The following is a 26,106-nucleotide window of genomic DNA, read 5'->3' as shown; positions in this document are numbered from 1 at the left end:
TATGGTGTGATACAGGGCTTGTTGCACTTAAGGAAAAACCAACAAACAGATCCGCCCTGACATCTTGTGCAGTAGGTGCTGGAGTAAGATGTGACATTTCACGATACTACATCATTCTTAAGCATATGGGGGTTTGTTTATTCTCTCTTCAGTCATATCTGATGTTAAGCCTGCTGCGCTAAAGACCATAAGTAACAGGTGGCTTTCTTTTTCCTTCATATGTAATATGTGTGACCCATTTATGTGCTATTTACTCACAGGTAAGAAACTCAACCGAGTACATTCTCTGTCCATGCAGTACAAAGAAATTCTCAACTCTGAATCACTAAATGAGTCACAAATTATAAAGTCTCCGCTACCATGTTCCACATTATCATTTGCTTTTTGTACAAATCTGAATTATGATTAGAATAATAAGCCATAAAGAAAAGTGACATCTTGCCTATCAGCGAGTGAGAACTGTTGCAAGGGCACCAGCGCAGTGTGTGATGTTTTACTGCCATCTGTTGCCAATACTTTCAGATGTTTTATGCAATAGTAATATTTTAATGATGATCCTCCCTCATTATTAATTTTCTGCAGGGGACTGTGAGGGAGGCACGTTCAAATAGGATTGTAAAGATAAACACCCACCATCAGGTTTAACAAATACCTTTGTGTAAAGGTGCTGTGCTGAAAATATTTGCAAGGTCCCTTAACATTGCAGGTAATATTTCAGGGCCGAACCTCAGGAAAGTTGCTGTAATGCAGTTGCACTGAATTAGTCACACACCAGACACAGTCTAAATGAGGATGTTAGAGATGACAAATCACTTATGATTAGAGCATTAGCCAGATGAAGAAATGCATAAATGATGAGTGAGTAAGTAAAAATGATCACAGCCATATTGTGGGTTTTTTGTGCATTTGGAGAAAATGAAATATTCATATGTTTTTGTTTGTTTACCTCAAATTGGGAATTTGCTATTGTTAGTCCTACGAGACCCAGCAGTGAGTGGTGCGCAGGGAGCTCAGGAAGAAATTGCACAGTGCTTTATCTCTGCGTTAGACAAACCCCGGCTTCTTTTTTTCCCTCTGATTCACTCATATGTTTGTTTGTGTAATAGAACCCATTGTGGTTTTGTGTTTATACGTCTCTGTGTGTTGTGTGGTAGTGGTGATGGTGATGTGGAGCTGTGGGGCATAGTCCCAGCCATCCAACTCCTACACCAAGTAAAGTAGACATACAGTAGGCATGTTTATAAATAGTCATCTTTGCCTTAGAGCTACACCAATGTAAATTAGCCTGGTGGAGCATTCAATGTGCTCACGAGAGTTCATCAAGTAACATCATCCTGTTTGCTTAGTGAGCATGCTCTCCATGTCTCACAGGGGTCGTCTTTGCAGCATTAGCAGGCTAAATAAAAAGCTACTCTGCTAAGCACCGAAATATGCCTCCGATGCCTTTGGCAACACAGTCGTGTTGCGATATCGTGATGTTTAGTGCTTCACCAATGACCCTTTTTTCATCGCACAAAGACATAGATCGTAACATTTAATCATTTCAGTCTTTTCATCTTGATCCCGTTATTCTTTTATACGACTTGAAAATAAACAGTGAGGCGATTTTCTGAAATCACTCACTGATCACGTACTGTTATGCTAATGTTGAGAGAGTGACCTCTGAAACAAGGCAGGTACCCCAAGGATGGAGATGGATGTCCTCTCTGGACATTAGGCTGCATTTCTTATTTGCAGCCTGAAATGTGCCTTAATTCATTAGTGTATGTGTGTGTGTGTGCGCGCGTGTGTGTGTATAGAAAACAGCTCCTGTGATTTCCATACCTGTAATTAGTCTTACCTGAAGTTGTATGCATGTGATTGCCTCAGGGAGACGTCCTGGAAGGCTGTTTCAAATTAGCAGGAGGGCAATTGGCCTGATTGTTTCCATCTGGCCATTAAAACAGACATTGTAAGGTTTTTTTTTCTTCTTTTCTTTTCCTTAACAACGGAGGCACAATCACAAAAAACACCACACACAGATGATTTTTTTTGCAGAAATCTGATTTGCAGATAAGCAACGTTATTACTTGTGTTAACATGTTTACAGGTAAACAATGAATGAAACCTATGGGACAAAAGGGCATTATGGAGATTACTCCCTAACAGAGCCGTGTTTACGCGTGTGGTGCAGAGTGTGCAACCTTTTGCATAATGTACAGCCCTGTAAAGAAGCTGCTATTGTGTGCCGCCTGTGTAAAGCCAGTGATGAATTGGAGAGAGGGAATCACTTGACTTTGCCAAAGCTGGAAGATGACACAAGTAGACCAGCTACTTAACATTATGGCTGCAACATTAATGACTGCTGCAATTGTATATTTCCCCAGAGAGACACAGAGGGTCAAATGATAAAATTGTCTTCCTTCTCATTAGGTTTATAATATCTAGTTTGTGCCCTGGTTTTTATCATTAATTAATCCTGAATGACATAAATAGCACTTACAACCATTATCATGTTTTTTTAGGGTGATTTGTTTCTATATTATTATTGTTATTATTATATTATCATTGTATGAAATAGTAATGCACATAATACACCATAACACAGGTTCTGACTGGTTATCTCTTTCTGCGGCTTATCTTTATTTTAGTGAATTTACTGGCATTATTATTGTGTGAGGTACATATCTGCTGAGAAACACACAACTTAAAGTATATCACCACAGCACTGAGCAGGAACCTATTTCTGGTCTGATTATTTAAATCCAGCTGTGGAAACCATACCCTATTTCTGTTGTCTCTCTTGGGTTTGAGCTGTAGCTTTTGGATTCAAACGCACCATTGCCTCCAACCGGATCTAGCAGTGCATAAAGTTTCTCATAAAAACAGTGTGTAACGTATACGCGGCCATAGATAGTCGAGTTTATTGTATAGTCTCAGTGGCCACATTAGCAGCTCCATTACCTAGACTGCTCTGTCTGTCTGTCTCAACGTCAGAATATTTTTCATGCTTTGCTGGATTTATTGTGTTTCAGATATCAGATATTGAAGAGAGCACCCTTTCTAACTAACCCCGCTCCCCTCTCTGTTCTCTCTCAACAGATACCATCTGCCTGTTGGCAAACAAGGAGGGTCATGTATGATTGAAATAGCTGCAGATAATGGCACAGCTCAGCGTCTCGAGGAGTACGTGTCACTTCCCGTGTCAGAGGTAACTTGACCTGCCTGCAGTCAAATCAACCCTTTGTACAGCCATTATCTCAAATTTGCATTTCTAATCCATAATTATGTCTTTGGTATCTCCTTACTTTTACAAAGTAATTTACCTTAGACGTAATAAAATGTTAATTAAAGCAGTAACATAATTTGGCATAATGACCTTGTCCTATAAGGGTAAGGTCATGAATGGTTAGACACTGAGATAATGTATGTGATTTGCCTCTATACAAATAAATTGAATGGAACTGAATGACTTTCAGCAATCATGAGTAAACAGTCAAATCATATTATGCTGTCAGTTATACTATGCTCGTTGCATGAGTTCAATGTGTTAAAACCAGGGCTGTGTTGGTGGGGGTTGCTTTCAGAACTGGAGCCATGCAATAATAATGAGTGATATGAAAATAACACAAAAATAATCCAGGATCCCAGTTTGAGTAATAACTTTACAGGTTTGAAAGCTTATCCAGTTCCAAATCACTTCACAGTAGTTAATTGTGTTAAGAGGGAAATTATAACAGCCACATCCATTTTGTCTTTTCTCATGACAATCTCACTGGATGACGTTGTTGTTGTTACATTCTAACAAAAGTTTAGGAGGCTAAAGTTTTTCTGCTTAACCATGCGTTATTTTTCCAAAGCTGTCAGCAGTAGACCCCCCACTGTGGCCTTTGACAAGAATCATATATTCGCATTAAGAGTCCAGCACACTCACTACATAACTTTGGTCCAAACAATGATGCTTTTGTAGCATCAAGTATCCTGGTCTTCATTCAAGATATTTCTGATTTAGACACAAATTGTGCCTGTTTTAAAATGTGGTCTTTGGAACTTCCGATTATAAAGATATTGTATGGTGTTTGGTAACCTAATAAGTCATATGTTTTTAATATTGTACCTAATGTTAGTTGGTTCACTTGGTTGATTGTTTGGTATAAAAGCCCCAAGGTGCTGCAGCAACAGATTGTATGAGTTTGCCATTTACAGAATTTATTATTGCCTTCAGTCAATTATAGAACTCTTGAGGCAAGATCATGAGTAGATAAACTGTATGCTATCAAAGAGCTTTGCTTTATGAATGAGTAACAGGAGCTCCTATTAAAAACACACCTGTTACATTATTTTTCCAAGATGACACTTCGCAAGCATGTAAGTAGCACTAAGCTAGTTCTCACTTGTTAATCACAGGCTGATCTTTTCACTCTGGCTCATTAATTTGATTAACAACACCTATATTTGTTATTAAATTAATAATTTTGTTTTTCTATTTCAAAGACGCAGAGAGAGGCTCAACCTTCCCACAGGCTCAACATGCCTCCCCCTCCCTTAGTTTGATTTATGGTCTTCTAATTTGAGATGCCAAGATGTTTTTTTTTTTTTAATAACACATTCATGACACAAGCATCTTTGCTACATTTATATTGCACACTGGTCGTGGGTTAACCTTCACCATGTTTATTAAAGACTGATATATCACCAAGATTTAAAGATATTGTAAATTAATGGGTTTTGATTTTAAATAGGACTCAGTTAAAGTGAACTAAATGAGAGCTGGCATGAAATAGACAAGCTAATTTCATTAAAATGATATGCAGTAAGAAAAGCTGTTAACCCGCATGTTGGAATAGCCTTGCTCCTAGCTACTAGACAGGCTAGCCCTGCTGTCTAGGGTTGTCGAGTGTCTAAGGATCGAGGGTGTCATATGAAGAGGAGATAGTAAAACCCTCTGAGGCTGATTTGTGATGCGAGGCAATATGAATAAACTGACGTGACCTGACATTGTGAATCCACATAGGAAATTGAGAAGGGTTAAAAACAACATGGCCCTGCAGTTTCTGGTCTAGACTATAGACTGAGGCTCATCAGGCAGTTCATGAGATGTCAGTGCAGTAGTGTTCACTGACATTACTGAAATGATGTCAAATTATAATAGAAAGTAAACAAACAAACAAGAAAAATGTCAAAGCCAGTATTATTCTTGATATTTTCTTGATTTAAATCTAATATAATTGTATCTAATAATATACAGTATATGACGAATGTGTGAAGTGTGAAGAATATGGATATAATACTGTATATAATAATATATATAATAATGGAAACACACTGACTAATGCTGCCTTCAAATAGAACTCAGAAATCAGCGTATGGCAGTGGAGAACTCAACGATATGAGTCCACTTACAAAGTCATGAATATTACATCAGGGGGTCTTTCAAATGGACTCTTCTCATAAACATGGTAAACACACTTGAAGGCATCATAAAGTCATTCCATATCAGTCCATCATCATCATGCAGCTCCAGTGGCTCATTGCTGGTTGTGTCGCATAAAATACAGCTCAGCTCATTGTAAAAGTATCCAGCCACAGCTGGTTATTTTATTTGAATCTGTACTTTGTCAAAGATACTTTTAACGCTCTTCACTTTGCAGTGACATTCTAGACGCGTCCCTTTGAACCCTGTCATCCGTGTCTTTTTTATTTTATTTTATTTTTTATAGGCTTTCAAATATGCAGTAGTTATGTCAGTTACAGCTTGCATTAAGCCAACATCTCAAATGATGATGTGGTCCAACACTTTACTGACCTCCTGCCGAACACCTCCACTGTCTGCAGCTGTCCAACACCTTCCCTTCACCGCTAGTGTGGTGGAGTGATGACGAACTCTACATTGCAAAGACGTCATTGAAAAAAAAAAAGACTGGCACAATTTCAGAGCGACTGATGTATAACTGAAAATGCCAAGATTTAACGCAGCGTGATATATTCACAGTGATGTTAAAAAGTCATACGATTTTTATCTTATCAATATCTTATTGTTTCTCATATAGAGGTGCATATCATCAGCATAACTTTGAAACTCCACACAATTCTACCCAAAGGAGGCAGGAAGAGACAGACAAATTTGAGCAAGAGCTGAACCTTGACCCACATAAGTAAGATTTATAGTTTCTGGCACACAGCCTCCCATAACAACAGAGTCTGCCTGACTCACCCATTTAATACATGACATGAGCGGCCTGCATTGTGAAAGGTATTAAGGGCCGGATTTACTAAAGGTTTGCGTGTATTAAAACGTGTGCAAACGTGATTGCACGCGCAAACACACGTGGAACCTGATCTACTAACCGGACGCACCGAGGATTGCGTCTCTCAAATGGGCAAAATAGCGCGTGCAATCCATTTAGCGTGTTTGCCTTGATGAATATGTAAATATGGGCGTTCTGCCAGAACACGCAAAATACTGGGAGGAGTAGATGCAAATCGATTTATTTAGCGAGGGCAATGTGATTTACCAAACCAGGAAGAGATTGCGGTGGCTGTTTTTGCGTCTTTATTTACCACGTCTGAAAACCATGTACTAACTGATACAACTTTGCCAAAACGTATGCGTTTATTGGTTTGATACCTGTCAGAGCCCCATGATCTTACATCTCTGCATTTCCTCACGTCTGGGTAATTCTGTAACAGTTTTTCAGCCGTGTTAAAAGTCTTTTACGCGCCGTTACGCACGGGGCACGTCTGTCCTGCAGTGCGCTCCTCTCTTTTCCTCTCCTCTCCTCTCCTCCCTCTCCAGTACCTGGCTGCTCAGCTCGGACTCTCAGTCCCGGTCCCGGACTGAGACACGTCACCGCTGCCTTCACCCGTCTTTGACCCCTTTGGTCAGTGGTCAGAGCGTTTAGATCCGTGTGTCCCACCTGAGCTCTCTATTAATCCACTGGATCATGGGCGGCACACACACACACGTTATAGGTGTGTGATTGTCGCTGCAGCTGCTGCCTGTTCGTCACTATATGACGAGTTGGGCCCTGTAGCGATTTGTGTTTATTTATCTAAACAGAGCGCGAGAGAGATAAACACACATGCTGTCATTGTATGCATCGGATCAAATGTAATTCTGTCCCTTCGTCCGTCCAGCTCTCTGTCCACTCTCTCCATGGCGGAAACGATTACCACGCGCAAAACCCTCATTTACATATTGCGGTTTGCACGTGTTTTCATTTAGCGGGTTACTCTTAGTAGATCACCTGTTTTGCGTGCACTAACCAAACACGCAATATTTTAGAGGGCGCAAACAATATAGCGCCCGCTATCTGGGATCTTAGTAAATCCGGCCCTTAGTGTAATAACTGTCTGTATGTCCACCAGCGTTCATATCTCCCATGGGCAGATGTGATAAAATAAAAACATTCATGTCAACAAAGCTAAAAAAAAAAAAAGGGATAGTGAGAATTGTTAGTATCCACTTTGCTAACTGTCAAAATAAAAAAGGTGTGTTTTTTGTATTGTTTTCCTTAAAACGTTTACAAGGAGAAAGCATAAAGGGCCATAAGGATGGAAAAGTTTTTAAACGTATTGAGTCATAGAAACAGGACGCGTCTGTGTTTCCACTAAGTCAAATTAAGTCAATTTAGGAGTGCCTGTTTTACAATTTGATATGATCATAAACTGCAACATCGAAAGAGAGAAACATAAAAAAGGAAAATAAATGTAACCAAAAGGAATCTCTTTGATTCAACGGAGGTTTGTTTTGAAATCCACTGTCACTGCGTTATATAAATGGAAAGAATGTGTAATTGAGCTGTGATTAATGTTGATTTGTCTGTCATAAATTAATCATCAAGCATGGCGTGTGTATGAAAGCATTATGTAAACCTTATGAATAGACTGTAGTATTCAATATTCATTTGAACCTAAGGTCACTGCTGTGAATGGGATATATATGTAATTCAGTGCTAACATGAGATAGTTCTTGTGCTACTTTTTTTTCTTTCTGCAGCTCTACTTTGGTAGCAGACACAATTATGCCTCACTTGTTAAATTGACCATTATGGCAGGATAAGCTGCAAGTTCACAGAATTTATCTACATTAATTCTACCCAATTACCTCGCACATCAAAGAAAGCTTGCAGCAGTTTTTTTTTATATTTTACCTCTTTTTCTTTGTATCAGCATGTATATTATCATATGAATTCAAGACATTTGAAAAACGAGTGACGATAACTCCAGTTTCATGTCTGGGTTATACTGAAACCACATGAAGCTGGAGAGTAACATTAGCTGATAGTGTTCATCTTTCTTGTTCATCTTAATATACATTATGGTCCTGTTAATGCAATAATAATGTAATATATTCACACACTGATATTGAGAACCTGTTTTTAGCTGCAACGTTAATACTTGATGAGAACATATTTTGTGTGATTTAGTGTGAATTACTAAGTGATCACTGATCCCTTCTTTTTTCTTTCCAGGGAACCTTTGGACCCATATTTCTTGGGGATATTTCATCCCACTGGGAGATGCATGATGGGAGTGCAAAGGGAGCAAGGAGATTCATTGGCTGTATCAGGGAACTTCAGGTCAACTCAAAGGAGATTTACCTGGTGGGTGAAGCAGTGAGAGGAAGAAACATCAAGAACTGTGATCCGCCTGTCTGCCAACACCTTCCCTGTCGTAATGGAGGAACCTGTGTCAGGTACTAAGTCGCCTTTCACACTGATTAAACATTACTGAACTCCCTTTTGAACTTGAAAGCCACTAAAAATATATAATGTCTAAAGTATATTTTCATCCAGGGATAGTAATAGGTACCATGCACAAGAATGACTCTAGAAATTAGATGAACGACAGCTGAGTGGAAGTAGACTTATGGACCAGCACGCGTCAAACAAAAGAAAGCTGTGTTTACTGGATATGCTTAAGCTATAAACAACCAAAGTCATGAAAAAATGGAGAATGAGTGACAGTCAGTGCATCTCTGCTGTTTTCTCAAGCCCACGTGACCAAACTCAGTATAAAGTGGGACTGTCAGAGGCAGACAGTATCCATCGTAGAAATATATATTCCAGTTTAAATTGTTTTCCCCAATCTGTAGAAATAACTTGAATGGAGATGTTGCTGTGCAATGGAAACTTTGAACACACACACACACACACACACACACACACACACACACACACACACACACACTCACTCACTAACCCAGTCAGCCAGCTAGTGAAATTGACAGTTTTTGGCATCAGCTTCTCTTCCTAGCACAAACCATTCCACCATCTTAGTGCAGAGCGGTTCAGTTGTCAGGCTTATCTTATCTGCATTGGACTAATTTGAATGTAGGCCTTCTGTAGGCTAACTGAGCGCTAGCAAATACTGAGACTGGGACTATCACCAGAAAATCAATATAAATGTATTATTAATCGCAAAAAGGGTGAAAATTGACGTTCTGTGATTTTGAAATTCTTTTTTGTATTCCACACTGGCACAATATGCATTATGCATAATTCAAGGGTTTGTGGTGAGGTTTGGAACATCCAAGTCAGTAGCACTTGCATGCAAAATGTTTTTTTAACAATAAACAAGCTGTTACAAAAGCTGCAGCTTTGCAAGTCGATAAATTTTTCAGTGTTGTTGAAAGTTTGTGTTTTCCAAGAGTTTGTAACACTGCACCAATTAGATGCACAACACACAATAAACACTGCAATAACAGAAACCCAGGCTTCAGTGTGGTGGCGCCTGCCCCCACTTCAGCATCAGCAGCATTGAGAAAGGTCAGTAAGCTGTTGATCATCCTCTGATTTCCACTCCAGCTCCTTCTGAAGACTAAAGAGATCACAAAACATGTCATAGCAGATATTTATCTCGTGTAAAATATTATTTACACCAGAGGAGCTGCCAGAATATAATTTTTACTTAAACAAATTAATGATATGACTGCTTGTTTTTAAATGAATCTCTCTTAGTGATGATGATTACCCCTCAGCTCAACAGAATATTTAAGCATTTGCCCAAAGCTTTACAATTTGTATCCACTCTCATCCACTCAGTGTCTCTTCTGGCTGGAGAAGGTAACTGAAATCCATACTTAGTCAGCAACTACTGTAGCTACTAACTTATGATACATTAGAGCTTTCAACAACTAACAGGGCAAGAGCTGGTGGAGACAAAAACTGAGTTATATATTTCTGAGATAATCAGAAACATGAATAAACCCTTGAATACACCCTTGAATAAATGTTAATTTTACTCCACATATGCAGGATGTGCACAGTTTAGCACATTATCTGTAATGATGATAGTACAATGTTGTGTTTAGATCTCATTTTTACTGCTGCAAAAAATCCATTGTTGCAGATGATAATAATTTTCATGTTAACATATTTTAAGCTGTATTGTTGCTCATATCACACTGAAGTTTAATTATTTTGTCATTGACTTGGCAGAGGAGGGACTGAGTATCTTTAAAAGTAACCTTTCAATTCATTGATTTTACATGTAAAATGATCCACAAACTCACTGAGTATCTGTACACGGAGGAGTGAGATAGTTGCTGCCTGCCTCACCACCCTTCCTCCTGTACATCTTCAGTAATTTGATTGCTCAGAAAAGGTAATCCCTGAGCCAACATTAGTCCGTTGTGCTGTGCCAAATATGTGAGGCTCCGTTCCTCTTTCATCTTTATCTAGTCCAGCTCATCAGACTGCCATCACACCCCACTTACCAGCCATGTTGGCTTTCTTTTTATAAGTATGCATTAACTACATATGATACTCTTTCACCTTAAGTAATCCAGAAAATAGCTGCCCTCGATGTCTTCTTCATTGTGTTATGACACTATCAATTAGCAGTTGCATTTATTAGACAGGAAATGAAAAAGGGCACGGCGAATATTGGAATATGAATGAAGAATACCAATTAAGAAGCGGTGGCATTGTGGTCACATTGGCCTGTCATGTGTGAAAGAGTGGGCCTTGCAATTATCTGTGTGATGAACACACGTTAATGCAGTATCCTCTTGAACCGCACAGCATGGAGGGGTCACCAGGAGTTCACACTGCTCTCTTCATTCTGGTAGCTGCCCTGAATTGCACTGCCACAATATAATAGGATGAATAAGGACTTTGATTGTGGGTTCAGCTGGGGTGATTTCGGCTCTGTCCCCCTTTCATGCGGTTTTCTGTTCACTTAGGCATGTAGGAATATCAATATTAAACCTGAGAGGATAATGGGTTGTGGTCGCCGGGTGATACATACATATTAGATATTTAAGTGACATCAATGTGAAAAGCCAGCAATCAGCACCCAAAAGACCATGGCCTTTTTTTTTTTATTATTATTCTTTAGTGGCAGCTCTCTGATGCCTGATATCTGTGTCATTCATAAACCTCTACTCTGGGTTGTATACAAACCATGTCATTAGACCCACTGTAAAAAATAAAAATAAAAAAGGAAAAATAGATCGAAATGTTGAAGTGGAAATTGTTTCCAAGAGGCACAATTCACGATGTAAGTGCTCCACAGTTTCTTTGTGACAAACAAAAGAAAATAATATTTCATCAGTGGAGCCATGTGAACACCTGTATCCATCAGACAGAGACAAACTGCAACATGTCATCATCTCCTGATTAGACAATTAGCCAAATCTATACAACTGCACTCTCCCTCCCATGTCATCCACATACAGATGCACAGATGTACTTGTGAGTGACCAGTCGTAGGGTGGGGGGAGGGGACGGCGCATTGTGAAGACACTTGCACCTGGATCCCCCTGTCTTCTGACTACAGATGTGCTGCTTGGGCACTGATGCTGTTGGCATCCTGGTGTGCATCTGTCTGAGCGTGCAGTCAACCTTTTTGTGGGAGCAGGTGGCAGAATCCTGTCAGTGATTAGGGATCATGTACAAAGCGCCCAGCTAAATGAATTTTGTTGTATATTAGTTCATCTTGTCTGAAATGTCTAAAATATGTCTAAAATGATGTAGTGTATGCCATTTATTATAGAGAACAGTCAGTGGTGGAGAAATCAGGAAATATGCCATATATTATATTGTACATTTGTCTGCTCACTGGTGTGCTTTATGTAATATTGACATGTTAATTACCGCACGCAGTCAATAGTCTGACACTTAACCCCAGTGCTGTTAAGTGGATATTCTATACCTTATTGTTTTTATAGCCTATTTGCTGAAGAACAGTTGACTGCAGAGGGAGAAAAAAAACATCTAAGAGAGCAGTGATAATGAACCAAAACAACTACTTCAGTGAGCTGAAAGACACTGAACCGAAGAGTCCAGTAATGTGTGTGTGTTTGACATCAAGCAACACCTTTCATATACTGTAAATATAAAATTGCTGATTTAGCATCAGAATGTGACATCTTGTGACCTCCTTGCCCACATAAATAGATCCACATTGTTACTGAGTAGAGGACTGAATTCTGCATACACACACATACATACACACACACACACACACAGAGCAAAACTCAAACAGACAGAATTCCCTCCTGCTAATTGGCTGCAGTAGAGATAGTGTCATGTTTGTTTTGCTATGGTCCAGCTTCGATGACGCACAAATTCCACTTAACAGTAAAATCTCTCGTTGTTCTTAACAAAGAAAGAGAAACCAATTTTTATCTTAATCAGAGCCCCAGCTATTCTTGTTTCAAAGCACCAATAAAATAACTCAAGGTCCAAGATACAATTATTTTAATTCACCAAGAGAAACAAACATATCATCATGTGTGCAATTGCAATCCCTAAAGAATATTTCCTGAGAACTCGCTCATTATAGAGTTTATTACATTTGTGTCTTTGAAATTTGGAGGACAAGTGCATTCAAAACAACTGTGTGAGGGTATTTTTTGTCCATACTGGTTATTTTTATACACATAGACATTTTCTTCTTTAAAAATTAGTTTGTATGCAACCTTGACATGCTTAAAAATAACTATGTAATAATTTCACAATTTCTGATGTGAATTGGGGACAAGTTACAAATAACTGAACACCCTACATGAACTAGAAATGCTTCTGCATTCGATTTTTCTGTTGCAAATGGCCAGATTGACTCCAGATGAAGAATTAAAAAATACATCTTAAAGAAAAAAGGTCCATCACTTTGGTTTCCAGACACGTTATTTTAATGTCTTCAGGCAGCAGTGAGTAAAAATAATAGTAAAGTGAAAGTAACCATGCTTTTTTTTCTTCAAGGACAGTTTTCAAGGATGAGGTTTTTGTTTTTGTCAAAATCAACAGTGCGTTAATCAGTCTCTGAATGCTTTAAATCATATTCTCCACCTGCCTGTGGCACTTTGCCCCGAGCCCACTGGTTCCCACTAAACAAATGTAGTTTAATTTTTCAAGAGGGCTCAGGAATTGCACTGTGGTTTTTAGCAAATTTTATCAAATTGAACTAAATAATGCATTTTAGTGACTATTTTCAGCAGCATATTAATACTTAGTGCTTTACAGGGAACACTACAGGCCATTTTTATGAACAATAAAAAGAGGTGTCATTCTATGTGCAATGATGTGGCACACTGATGTGTTTGTACTGTAGTAGGATTTGGACAGTGACAAAGAGGAATATGATATATGAGTCTTATAAACAGGCAATATTTAGGATCAATTTGGTTTTGGTTCATGGGATTTGCTGATATTAAAAACACTATAGAATCAGCCTTAGCCTTTAAGCAGATAAACTCCACTTTGTTGTAAATTTAATCTGGATTTATAAGGTTTAAAGCAGGAGTATGTGTGTGCATGTGTTCCAAGAGATGTGACTGACTACAGCCTTGAGAATAATACAATAGGTTTCTTATTTGACGTTGTGAATGAGAGACAATTTCATTAAACTCTATATTTGTAATTGTAAGTCTGTATCTGTAACGTCTTTTGTCTCCTAATTTATTAGCAGCCAAAAAATAATTATTTGCTGTTCTCAGTGTAACACAGGCCGACACCTTGTATTTATTGTAAAAGGTGCAAGATTCCACAGAGTTAATTATACACAATCAGAAGAATGCAGTACAACTATCTGTCAACATCAAATATCTCTTTGCAATGTAAGTGCCAAAAAATTATTATTATGTGATCGTGAGAAAACAAAACATAGCAGTAATTACACTTTTCACAACCCTCTGTGGTGGTTTATGTCAAAGACTAAAGGTAACTGATTTGTGTGTCTAAGTGTTTGTGTGTGGTGGGCTCACATCATCATCAGCAGGTGGTTTTAGTGGAGAACATTATGATCTCCTGTTAAAGGAATCTGTTCTGCTCTGTGAGATGTCGTGCAGTCAAGACAGAAAAAAAAAATCACATTATTTCCCTGGTCGTATTCATCCAGCTCAGCAAGTCTTCAACATGCTCGCAATTTATTACTTAATGACAGTTTCCTTCCGTTTTTTGTATATTTTTGTCTCTCACCCCTTTGTTATGTCAGTGAAAGCTGTTATTTTGTTGTTGTTGTTGTTGTTGTTTCCTTTTGTCCTTTTAAACCCTGTTGCAGTTTTAGTTTCAACAAAAATACAGCTCAACACTTTGCCAGATTTTTTTTTTCTCTGCAAATGCTACTTCTGGTTTATTCAAGTAGGTAGAACTTCACATCATTGGGCTCGATGAGGGTTTGCTATTTACAGCCTGTGTGTTGGTGAAAGAGACAGCCAGTGAGACTGTTACATCACAGCATGCAGACTGACTAGTGGATGAGTTTTGTGCATATAGCAAAGAAATAGTTTGGAAAATCTCGCCGATCAAAGAGGCTTATTCATGTCTGAGGCAGATCAATTCTATCATCCATCGAAACTTGGATAAGTTAAATCACTGATAACAGCTTTATTACTCAGACATAAGAAGGTATGTTAAGTATCAGGAGTTAATAAATCTTGAACTAATAGTGGCACTTTTGCAAAGTCTCATTTGAGCTTGCGAGTATAAGTATTTGAGTGTGTGAGAAAAGCTTTCACAGTTTTCTGTAGAGTGCACTGTGTTCTAGGTTGGACCATAGAAAAATTGTCTGATCCCTTGAGAAAAGTTCCCTCATGCTTTATGCCCCGTCTCTATAAGGATTTTTTTTTTTTCAAGTATCATCTAAAGTATTCTTTTCTATGGCAGTATGTTTCAAAAGACTCTGTGATGGAGACTTAACAGACATCACCCTTCTTTATTGCCAAAGAAATGTTTGCAAGGGTGCCTGGAGGAGGTCAGGGAAATATCGAACAGGCATTTGCTCAAACAGGAGCTTGGGTACGTCAGGTGAATGCCATGTGTAAATTCCATTTCATCCACTTGCTCGTATTAAAATTCAAATAAGAAATAATTGAGTGGAGAGCAAGTCATCATTCAAATGATTTTCCCTCCCACCAACTAAGAACTATAGTGTCTGTAGTATAACAGTGTCCAATTGGCTGTTTACACTACTGGAAAGCAAATGGTGTTTCAGTACTAAAGCAGTACTTCTCTATAAATAATATCTGCTAAACCCAGCGGTCCTTTTTTATTTTAACAAAGGATGAAGTGGACTAAATTCTTTCATCCGGAGAACTGAGGACTGCCATGGCAGCAGAGCCTCATCAGTGCCTTACTGCTCAAGTGTATTTGCATACCAACAAGCACTTGAAAAGAAGTGTTCTGTAAATAACTTACAAGGGATGAAATTTGAGAAATGCATGTGGCCACATAGCTTATTGTAGTGGCTGACAGGGATATCATAAGCTAACCGGTCAATTATTCATTGTTTTATCTGGTACTCATTAGATTAAAAATGTAGTCCCCCTTAATAATTTATGCAGCGTGTGCTGTGGCGCTGCAGCCTTTGAATGGCGTGAGATATGGCAAGGACCAACTTTATGCATTTGTGATTAACATATTCAAATTAGTCTGCAAACATTACTACAATTTAGTAATCAAAGTGATTGCCTCCAGCAAATTAAAATAACCTTTTGTCACCCTACACATCAGGTTTTTGATTAGGCCAATTAAAACTCAAGTGTTTTCAATCGTGGTCCTTCCACTTGTCTATCTACACTTTACCTTTTCGGAGTCAGAAATATCCACTGTGATATGGTAGTGAGTTATCTTCAAGAGATTGATAAAGTATCTTTACTGGATTGTCATCTTTTATATTACAAAGTTGTGCATTAGTGTGTTCACTTTATTTGAAGTCCGGTATATAAACAGATAAACACAGTACTGTGGCTTGTGGATCAATAGATATACTACAGTAAAACAGCTGTAATAATGTGATAATAATAGTCAATAAATATTGTAGATTAAACCTCTTTAAACCTTCATACAACTACTGTACATTAAAATGTGTTATAAACTGTTTGATTAAATATTCATACACAACTCACAAATACTACATACAGGGGATTTAACAATCCTTAACATCCTTTTAATGCCTCTGAGGATCAACACTATACAATGAGAATGCAAAGATATTTGTGTCCCTAGCCAACACAACAAACACACACATCAGGCAAAAACTTCAAACCCGACTGATTCTTGTCCAGACTGTTAATTACAATCTGCTCCCAACACATCTGGAGAGAACTGTTGTTTACCCAGTGAAGGTGGTGAATTGTTTCAAGGTCAATCTTGTTGCGTGGCTTTGTCGTGTTTTCCTTTTGCATCATGAGCTGTTTGTTTTTGTGTGTGTGTCTGTGTTTGTGTATCTTCCTCCCGCTCTGCTGTACTTGAACTGAAATATTTTATGTAAAAAGACATGAATAAATAAATCCCTCCTCAACCAAACCACAACCACCACTGAATTGTTCTCACTGAGGCAGGTTTAAAATTGCACGGATTCAGTGTTAGTAAGCATAGTCAAATTTTATAGCATTCATTTATAGTCCAATTAGTCATCTGAAATATTTAAAGCATGCATCCATCCGTTCATGTATACATTTTCTATACATGCGCTGGAATATGATGGCAAGGCCAAGTAGTCAGTCTGTCACAACCAAAATACACAGACAGACACATTCACACATGCATTCACACCTACGAGCAATTTAGAGTGTCACCCTTATTCACCTAACCTGCTTGTTTTTTTTCTCTCTCTCTCTTTTTTTTTGAGCATCTGGAGGAAAATCCACGCCATGTGTGTCTGTGTGTGTCACCGACATTTAAACGCAAACACTAACTGACAATGCGAGGGGACAAATTAGCAGCACTCAAAGCTCTGAAACACAACCAGGAGGTGCTGCGCTAAATATTTGATTCTTCCTCTTGCAGGTTGTCAAACCTTATACAAACGACAATGGCAGCTCTGTTCAATGTGGGACAATTTCCATCTGTGACTGTTATCTTGAAAATAACGGCCACAATTGGGAGAGACGCTTGTGCCTTAAAACGTCTTGAAATTGACATTAGCAGCCTGTTAATAACCATACCCTAGAAATTTTACTGCATTGTGCAGTATCTTTGCGTAGCTACCTCCAATAAAGTCATATCTAACAATGCTCAACTATGGTGACAGAATGTAAATATTTCATTTCAAGAAGCCAGTTTTCCAAGGAGCAAGGAGGATACATCCTGCAGTGCTGCTGCTCAAAACACATTATTAATTTATAGATTTGAAACCCCAACGATGCTTCTATCAGATATTATACCTTTCAAAGTTGCGCACATCGTGGAGCATTTTATAAAATCCTTGTCTGGATATTACTTTGCATGCTAGATCACCCTCCTCTTCTTGCCAAGAGAGGAATCGCACGTAGGATATGAATCGAGGGAAGAAGACAGTCTTGTTTCCTGAGATGTTACTAATCATTTGCTTTCTGCTGTTATTTTTCCGGATGCGTGTGTTTACTTTGACAAAAAGACACGTGAAGTCATTTCCAAGATGGCAACATTTACTCTTAACATGTTTTCAAATCTTTCCAGGGGAGGTTATTTCATCCGTAAAGCTCTCTCCCTGTGTGATCAGCAGGCCGTGTGAGCTTGTAGAACACCTGCGCATGTTGCTACAATGTCATGGTCCATTTTCACCTCTGGCCTAATGATGTCTCCCTCTATGTATACATGTTTAGTGATGCTGAGGACTGGTTCTGCGAGTGCCCCCCGCTCTACACAGGCCGGCTGTGCCAGTTCACTGCCTGTGAGCGCAACCCCTGTGGTCATGGAGCTACATGCATCCCAAAGTCGCCACTGGAGGCCGTGTGCCTCTGCCCCTACGGAAGACAAGGTCTTCTGTGTGATGAACGTGAGTGTTACAAAGAGCAGCCCCACTCAGAGCAACGCTGCGTACATTTAGCAGCTTTATTAAGGGGCTGATCTGCAAACAGTTGGTGAATGAGAGCCTTGAGCAGTTGGCAGAATGAGAGCCTGTTGTTAAGTAAAGGGATTAATGAAACTGAATTCTGCTGAAAAAGCAGAAATGTCTTCCTGCAGCCATAGTCCGATAATCAAAGCAAAACTCACATCTGCTTTGCTGAATATTCCAAAAGACTCTTTTTACTTCATAAGATCTTCACTCCAAATAGCTTTAATTTCACTAGTGTGATTCAAAGTAACTTTTATTGATAATGTTTTTCCTCTAAAAGTGCCAGGGTGCTGTGCTCTTGTGTGAATGTGTTCGTTTCGCACACTACCAGAGATGTTAATAAGCTAGCTTGCTGTCATATCTGCCTGTCTGTGGTCACTTACTTTCCCTCTCATTATAGGCTGCTGTTTAACATAATAACCGGGCATACATTAACTTTCTATTTCTATCACATAACTCCACAGCTATAAAAAAATAAAAAAAAGAGAGAGAGAGAGAGTGAGCGAGAGAGCGAGAGAGATTTGATCAAGGGACATAAAATGCTGACTGGCTAACCACAGCTATTAGCTAATGATAATATCTGAGCTGTTAGCATTTTGACCCTCAAGTTCAAATCAGTTCACAGGCTATTACTCATGCAGATATATAACAATGGAAACGAAATGGATCTATACATAATTATTGAAATTTTGGAATAAATTGAAATAAAAGTGTAGTAAATTAGCTCCACCTCAGCCCAAGCCATTTAGCAGCAGTTAACTGGCTAAATGAGTTATTATTTTGTAGGTCTTTTTTTCTTCTTCTTTTTTTTGCTACATAGCTCACATTTGCATTAACAGCTGTTATTTTGCAGCCAAGAGGAACATTGTAAGTTCAGCATCAAAGTTCATTCCTCATCAACAGCTGTCTCCAGTGGAGAAAAGCAACCCTCTTGTTTGCCTTTCTTTCTATTATGCTACTTTATTTAGTCTGTTCCGCACACTTTGTCACACCCGAGTCATTTTCCAATACCAAGTCACTGTTTTGTCTAGTCTGCCCTGAAGAAGTAGTGCTGCTCAGAGGAAATTTGATAACCTCTTGTCTTGTTAACGCAACCATGTCTGCAGCTCTAACAGGACTGGTTAGTCAACAGCTGTTTATGTTGACATGGAAGATGTATGAACAGTAACACTAAAAAATAGTTCCTGTGATAGAAGACATGAACGTCATATATTGGCCAATTCTTGACTGTTAAACATGCTGTGATTTACATGCATCTGGGGGTCCAAACTGAAACATCTTACAAACTTGAGCTGGTTTCTTTGGATGTTTTCTTGAGTTGTTATTCTGCTACTAATAGCCTACTATGATTTGTGTTATCCAAATGTTAGCATTCTGACATGCAAAAGATAAATAGCTATAGTAAACGTGGTAAATATTTTGCCCTCCAAACATCACCATGTTGTGTCAGAGTAGTTAGCTTATGTAGGCTAAACTACCCCAGGAAGTTGCTCTTCCCATGTGTCCATGTGGGGAAGGATTTTCTCTATTAGCCAAATCTTCTCACCATCAGCCCAGCCTACTTGCATGTGCCATGTTTCTCACATGACATCAACAGCATTTTTTTCCTAATTACCAACTAATTGACTTGTGAATTATGAATTAACTATGAATTACTTCCCCAGTAACCTATTTTACCTAACTATACTTTCCTAGCTGCTGTTCCGACTTGAAGGTGCATATACACATTCATTTCTAACTTTTTTCCAACACCCCATCAATGCAGCATGATAAAGAGTGATGATTTTCTATTTTTAAACATTTTATTTTCTAAATAGAAAATACCATATAAACGCAGCCCTCACTGACTGTGGTTCACAGAAACAAAGAGTTTTGCTTGACTGAACTGACTGTAGGAGCAGCAGGGTGCTTGGCATATAAGTGGCTCTGCCATGCCACAGTCCCTGTCAAAGTCTCAGCACCCACATACCAAACAGTAATCTAACCTTTCAGTGTCACACTTTGTATATGGCTGGCATTTGAATTTTAATCCTGATATCATCAGATTAGATCAGAGTCAAAAGTGATAACTCCTAAAGTCCCTCTGCCTCACAGGGCTCTTTTGTATTTGTTACTATATAACTTTTCTCATGTTTTATCCTTAGCAAAATACTGTCATTGAGAGTGTGGTAATTATCTCTTTTTTATTATTATTTTCTATCTGAGTGTAACCTCAACTTGAAACAGAGATGTTTTTGTTTCTTAATATAATACTTTCAGTTCTTTATTTCCATGTGGGCAAGGTTAGTTGGTCTGTGAACACTCAGGAAATAGAGGAAAGGGAAGACTAGGAAGTGGTATTGGTGCCTCAAGACTTAAGCTCGTGAAACATTAATGGATATTTAAGAGAACTTCACTCAGAATTATTAATGGTCTACCTTTGTACACAACTTGCCCACACCTCCTGTTAAAGATTCATTTAAGAATTAATAGATTACTGAAAACAATATGCTGCATGTGAGGTGTACAGTAATGCTAGTGCAGTTCCATGACTTGCAAATGCGATTATCATTTTAATTTCAAATTAATGCTGTCAAGTCTGAGTGCACAAAGCAAGAAAAATAATGCTAACACTGCTTTAACAGTTGAATTGCAAAACACACAAACAGCCAAGTGTAGATGTGAAATTATGTAATGCAATCTGTTTTTAGCGCAATATATTTTCATAGATACATTTCATTTCATACAATCTCAAAGGAGTCGATGTTTGTGCTTAAACACTGAAACACTAGCATTACTCTGCATCAGCACATCTGTTTAGTATTGATCTAGTCAAATTTCTGTTAACCTTGCATTGTTTTTAGACTGAGAAGAATGTAATAGTTTACTGCATGCAGCACGTCTAATTTAGGAGATGTGTTGTTTTCCAGCTGCTCTGTGCCCACTATGTACATGCACTGTATGTCAGAATGCATTTTACAACTGGGTGCCAAATGTCATTCTGTTTTTCTTCTGCCGCTCCCATTCTATTGCACCATATTACACAAATACCCAGGAAAGTGGAAAGACCATATTATTTCACTTCCTTGGATGCATTTGGCAGAGGCAGCCCATGAGGCAGCTTTTTTGTTAATGTTTTGTAACCACTACCTTCGCCGGCACTGAGCCATATTTCAAAATGTTGCACAAGGATGAGTTGGCCAACAGAAACTATTGAGTAAGAGCACACATGTATACCTGTAAAAATGGCTTTTATTAATTTTTTCTCTGCTCATCTGAAAACAGTGCTCACATGTGTTCAATGAGTCGTTGGATAAGTAACAAACCCTACAGATATATTCTGTAATTCAGATTATGGAACAACATTTTGTCAGTATCTGTTGATTTCATGTAGATGGAGAATTTTGTATTTGAAATTTCACATGGTCGACACATACAATGACTCCTCTCTCCTTCCCTGCCCCTCACTCGGTGACAAAACTGTAGGTTCCAATTATACCTCCTATAGCAACAACAAGCTGTCAAAATGAAGTGTAAAATGTGAACTACAATTCTCACAAAGAGCTATTTCTTGGATTTAAATAGATAGCACAGTTTGTGTTATTAGGTTCATTCATTATGTAATATGACAAGTGTTAATAGGAATTCAAAATAAGTGTATGAATAAATCAGTTTTCAAAAGAAATTCTGATAAAATTATGTAATTACAAGATCAAATATTATGCAGAGTAAAACAGTTACCAACAGTTGCTTCATATCACACAAAGTTAATAGAATTTTGTATTAATCCTCGCTCATCCAAAATTAGCTAATATCAGTTTAGATCAGTAAATAGCTCATCCATAAACATAATTCGAGTTATTTAATTTTCTTATGATGGTTTATACATCCTTATCTCATCTGCACCTGCAGGAGAAGTGCACACACTCACACACACTCATACACACACACCTCAGTTGCTATAACAGAACAGAAAGATCATCATGTCTATGATTAATTCAACCACACCACAGCTTTAAAAAATAAAGATGCCTCCGTAAGACTGTGGCCCATCCAATGAAACAACAGGCAAATAAAGCTCTACCCGACTCAAAATGATAAAAGAAGCTTTTCCAACTTTATTAATAATTTAGCAGCCAAACTGAGCTGAGGGCAGTCGCAGAGGGGAGTTCTGAACCCCTCTTAGCCATCGCCAGGGGCTGCAGAAGAATATGCAAGGTGTTTGCAGTGAAGAAGAGCAGTTATGTGTCTAAATCCTCACTGGTTTGTAAAAAGAAAACACACACACATATACACACACACACAAAGATATACACACATGGAGCAGCATGTAATTTTGAATGAGCGGGAGGGGGAAATTTACATTGAGTCCCTGGTGTAAAATCAAGTAGATGGGTACGCTGAGATGGAATACATGAGAGAGCATTACTGAATCAACCATGCGTTCCGAATAAGTAAACTTGAGATTGTAATTGAATCACTAGGATTATTGTGCTACCCTGGTGAACACCGGGTATGAAGCGATGCTTTCTTGCCAGAGCCCTTCCTAAACAGCTACTAATGAAAATAGAAAAGGACTGAAGAGGTGATAGTATTTGAAAACAGGTCATCATCTAATAGCATTCAGAAAAGAAAACGTTTCACTAACCCCTGTTTTGTATTATGTAGCAATAGTGCCATCTTTTGGTAACCTGCGAGGGAGATGATGAATCAGCCCCCCTTAATTCACATTTTAGCACAAATGTGATCTTTTAAATGTGTCTTTTTTTTACGCAGCCATCAACATAACCCGTGCCAGATTCAGCGGAAGTGATGAGTTTGGTTACACCTCCTTTGTGGCTTATTCCTCCATCCCGAGCCTCAGTCTCTTCTACGAGTTCAAGCTGAAGTTCACGCTCGCCAGCAGTTCATCCGCTGTGAAAGACAACCTGATCCTGTTCGCTGGGCATAAAGGACAAGGTGAGCTCAATCCAGACACACTGCACAGCAATTTAAAATAATTCTTTCGGTCAAATGAAAAGAGAAAAACAACTCTGAGATGGCTCCTTAGTTGAATTTGCGTTGTCAAACTTCATTAGGGATTTTAAAGGAAACGCAATTGCTGTTTTGAGAGGTTTCACCCGCTGTGTATGTTAATGCGCCATCTAATAGATTTCCTCTCTCTTCTGAGATCCTCTAATCAAGAAGATTCACTAAGGATTTTCTTCCTTGGCAGATTTTGAGACATTAATAATGAGTCCTTCCTGCCGTCCAGCAATTAGTTGACTTCCAGCTTAACTGTTATTGTTCATGACTTTCAAATAGAAGCATGTTGGCTTTGATAGAATAAAATAAACATGTGAGCCAAGCATCTCAAAAGTATTAGTGTTAATTGCCTTAAACAGACTTTGAGGCGTAGGTGCTCTGTGATGCTGTCAGCAGCCATCAAGATAAATTAGGATCTCCTTCCTGTGGGGGTCAGGTTTGGTAGCAGGTAACCAACGTGTGTCATTGTTTCCAGCATCTTTCATCAATAGGAGGAGAAGGAGAGATTTAAAAAAAAAAGAAAAAAGGAAAAGATGGAAGATCTTGTGGATCTCCCGCACTTGTTTTCTCTTGAGAATTCAATTCATCATGGTGGAGGCAAAAACAAAACAAGAGCAATATGAATAATGAAACACTTGTCAGGAGAGTGAGCAGCAGCGTTGGAAATGGTGCAAATTCAAAGACACAACATATGAACAGATAAAATATGAACACTTCACATGATAATTGGTTTAATGAAGTAGCTTCTTGTAGCACCCACCAACATGGAGTGGAGCAGAGTTCATTCTTTTGATGGCACTCATCTAGTTACATTAAATTAAACAAGTAGTGATGCAAAATATATAATAAAATACATGGTAATGTAAATTCCCTCCTTAAGCGTACAAATGTATTATTTATTATAAATGTTTGCCAAAGATGTAATGTTAAGTGGAAGCATGACTGTATTTGATTTTGGTATGTTTTTTATTCTGTTTATTTTCAAAGCCTTTTGTATTCTTTATTCTCTGTTTGTATATTTCAAGACTGTTGTGGTAATGAAAAAAAATATTTTTCCATGTTTTGCAGGGAACGATGGTGACGACTTTCTTGTTTTGGGGATACGAAATGGCCGAGTTATGCACAAATTCAACCTCGGATCAGGTGTAGCGACCATAGTCAGCGATCGACTGAACCCCCAGATCAACATTCACACTGTTACATTTGGAAGATCCAAGAAAACAGGATGGCTGAAGGTGAGTGGATAATTGGAAAAGTGTTGTTTTTTAAAATCAAAAAGGTTATCATACATACTGTTCACATATACTGATAATTTATAGGAAAGCAACTAGTAAAGCACCAACCTGTGATGAGATGTTTCCTTTTTAGGAAGTAGGAGTAGATTCAACTCTGTCATACATAGAGTGTATGCCACTGCAGATAAATTGTTTGTACAGTTTAGCATCTAACCAGCAGCAAAGGTGCATGCAGAGCTACTGTCTATAAAGATATAAATATATATAATATGTTGGATTCACTGTTCTAAACAATATTCCCTCATTTGATCTCATCAAATGGCCCTGTGCCCCCTCTACCACACTGTTCCTGGTGTGGGTGGTGTAGGCTGCTAAATAGTGCTACAGTGAGGTGAGTGTTTTCTCAGAGCCCCTCAGGTTCCAGATTGTTTCTGTCCAATGATCAGGTAGAACAGGATGTTCCTCTAATGTAAGTGTGGTCGGAAAATGTGCAGAAGCATTCAGATGCTATAGAGTCAGCCGAAGGCCCAGAGGTCCCCAGGGGGTCGATGCTTCGAAGAATTTCTGTCTTTTCAGAGGCAAAAGCACAGAACTGCACTGTAGCAGCTACTGTGGATAATAAGTGGACGCAGGCTGAATAACTCAGTGATCAATCCAAGGTCATACATTTTGTCAGCCTTGCTTGCCAGACTTCTAAATGAATTGTGCCCCCACTCTGACGCTTACTGATGTAAGACTCCAGCTTTAGTATTGACATTTCGACTATGTCTTTCTCAGCTTGATGGACAACGTAACAGGACGGGATCGTCTCCGGGACCTCTGGTGGGCCTCAATGTTTTCAACCAGCTCTTTGTAGGTGGATATAATGAGTACACCCCAGAGCTACTCCCACTTGGCTCCAGGTTCCGGCAAGGCTTTCAGGGTAAGACTTGTACAGCTTCATTACAACCCAACACTGTTGTCTGCAGTAAGAGTACTGGGGGCTGGGAGTTTCTCTCAGGATCCCTGTCTCTTTGTAAGACGAGGGGAAGGTGTGTAATGAAAAGGGAGTAACAGGCTCAGACCGGAGCAGAGCTTTGAGGTTGATTGTATCTGTGCCCTTTAATGACTTCACACCCCCCACAGTTGTGCGTTTGGTGCAAATCTATTCCACAGCTGATAGGTCACTTGAACAAGGGTGCCATACAAATAATCTTTGTCATCATCAGCATCATCGACGCTCTCTCTCAGGTGTAGGAATGTATTCTGCAGGGCATTCATTGTGGCTGCTAATGTGCTGAGCTGTGGAGCAAAATTGCCATAACCGTAATAATGACAACAGCTATGAATATCATCATAACCATATTCAGCAGTCTCTGCACTATTGCAATGAAGCTTGTTATTATAAATGTCATGGCTGATCCATTTGAGGTGAACAACAGCTTTTCATGTTCAAAGACTGGGGGGTGATCCTGTGTGTTTGCTTATTTACCATCATATAATTCATTTTTTCTGCTCACCAACAAAAGGCTTCTAATATTAAATCAGCTGTGGTAAAGCATCACTCCACCCAGCCTGTATCAGACCCCTCCACAGTCCACAGTGTTGGTAAGCACTACCTGAGCCCGGCGACACTGGTGGA

General features: G+C 38.8%; 1 protein-coding gene across 1 annotated transcript in view; it reads left to right on the top strand.

Annotated features, from left to right (window-relative positions):
- Window positions 1-26,106, top strand: part of eys (eyes shut homolog) — a gene marked incomplete at both ends in the record, with an annotated part of 145,668 nt that overhangs the window by 114,591 nt on the left and 4,971 nt on the right. Inside the window, 6 exons of the mRNA XM_083988625.1 lie at window positions 3,082-3,190; window positions 8,454-8,677; window positions 18,014-18,186; window positions 23,002-23,184; window positions 24,319-24,485; window positions 25,263-25,407. Coding sequence (XP_083844751.1) covers window positions 3,082-3,190; window positions 8,454-8,677; window positions 18,014-18,186; window positions 23,002-23,184; window positions 24,319-24,485; window positions 25,263-25,407 — 1,001 coding nt within the window. The remainder of the gene's footprint in view (window positions 1-3,081; window positions 3,191-8,453; window positions 8,678-18,013; window positions 18,187-23,001; window positions 23,185-24,318; window positions 24,486-25,262; window positions 25,408-26,106) is intronic.

Source organism: Trachurus trachurus, assembly GCF_905171665.1.
Source record: "Trachurus trachurus genome assembly, chromosome: 15".
NCBI classification, from domain to species: domain Eukaryota; kingdom Metazoa; phylum Chordata; class Actinopteri; order Carangiformes; family Carangidae; genus Trachurus; species Trachurus trachurus.
Note: the sequence above shows the minus strand (reverse complement) of the source record. Positions and strands in the feature narration are given on the sequence as shown.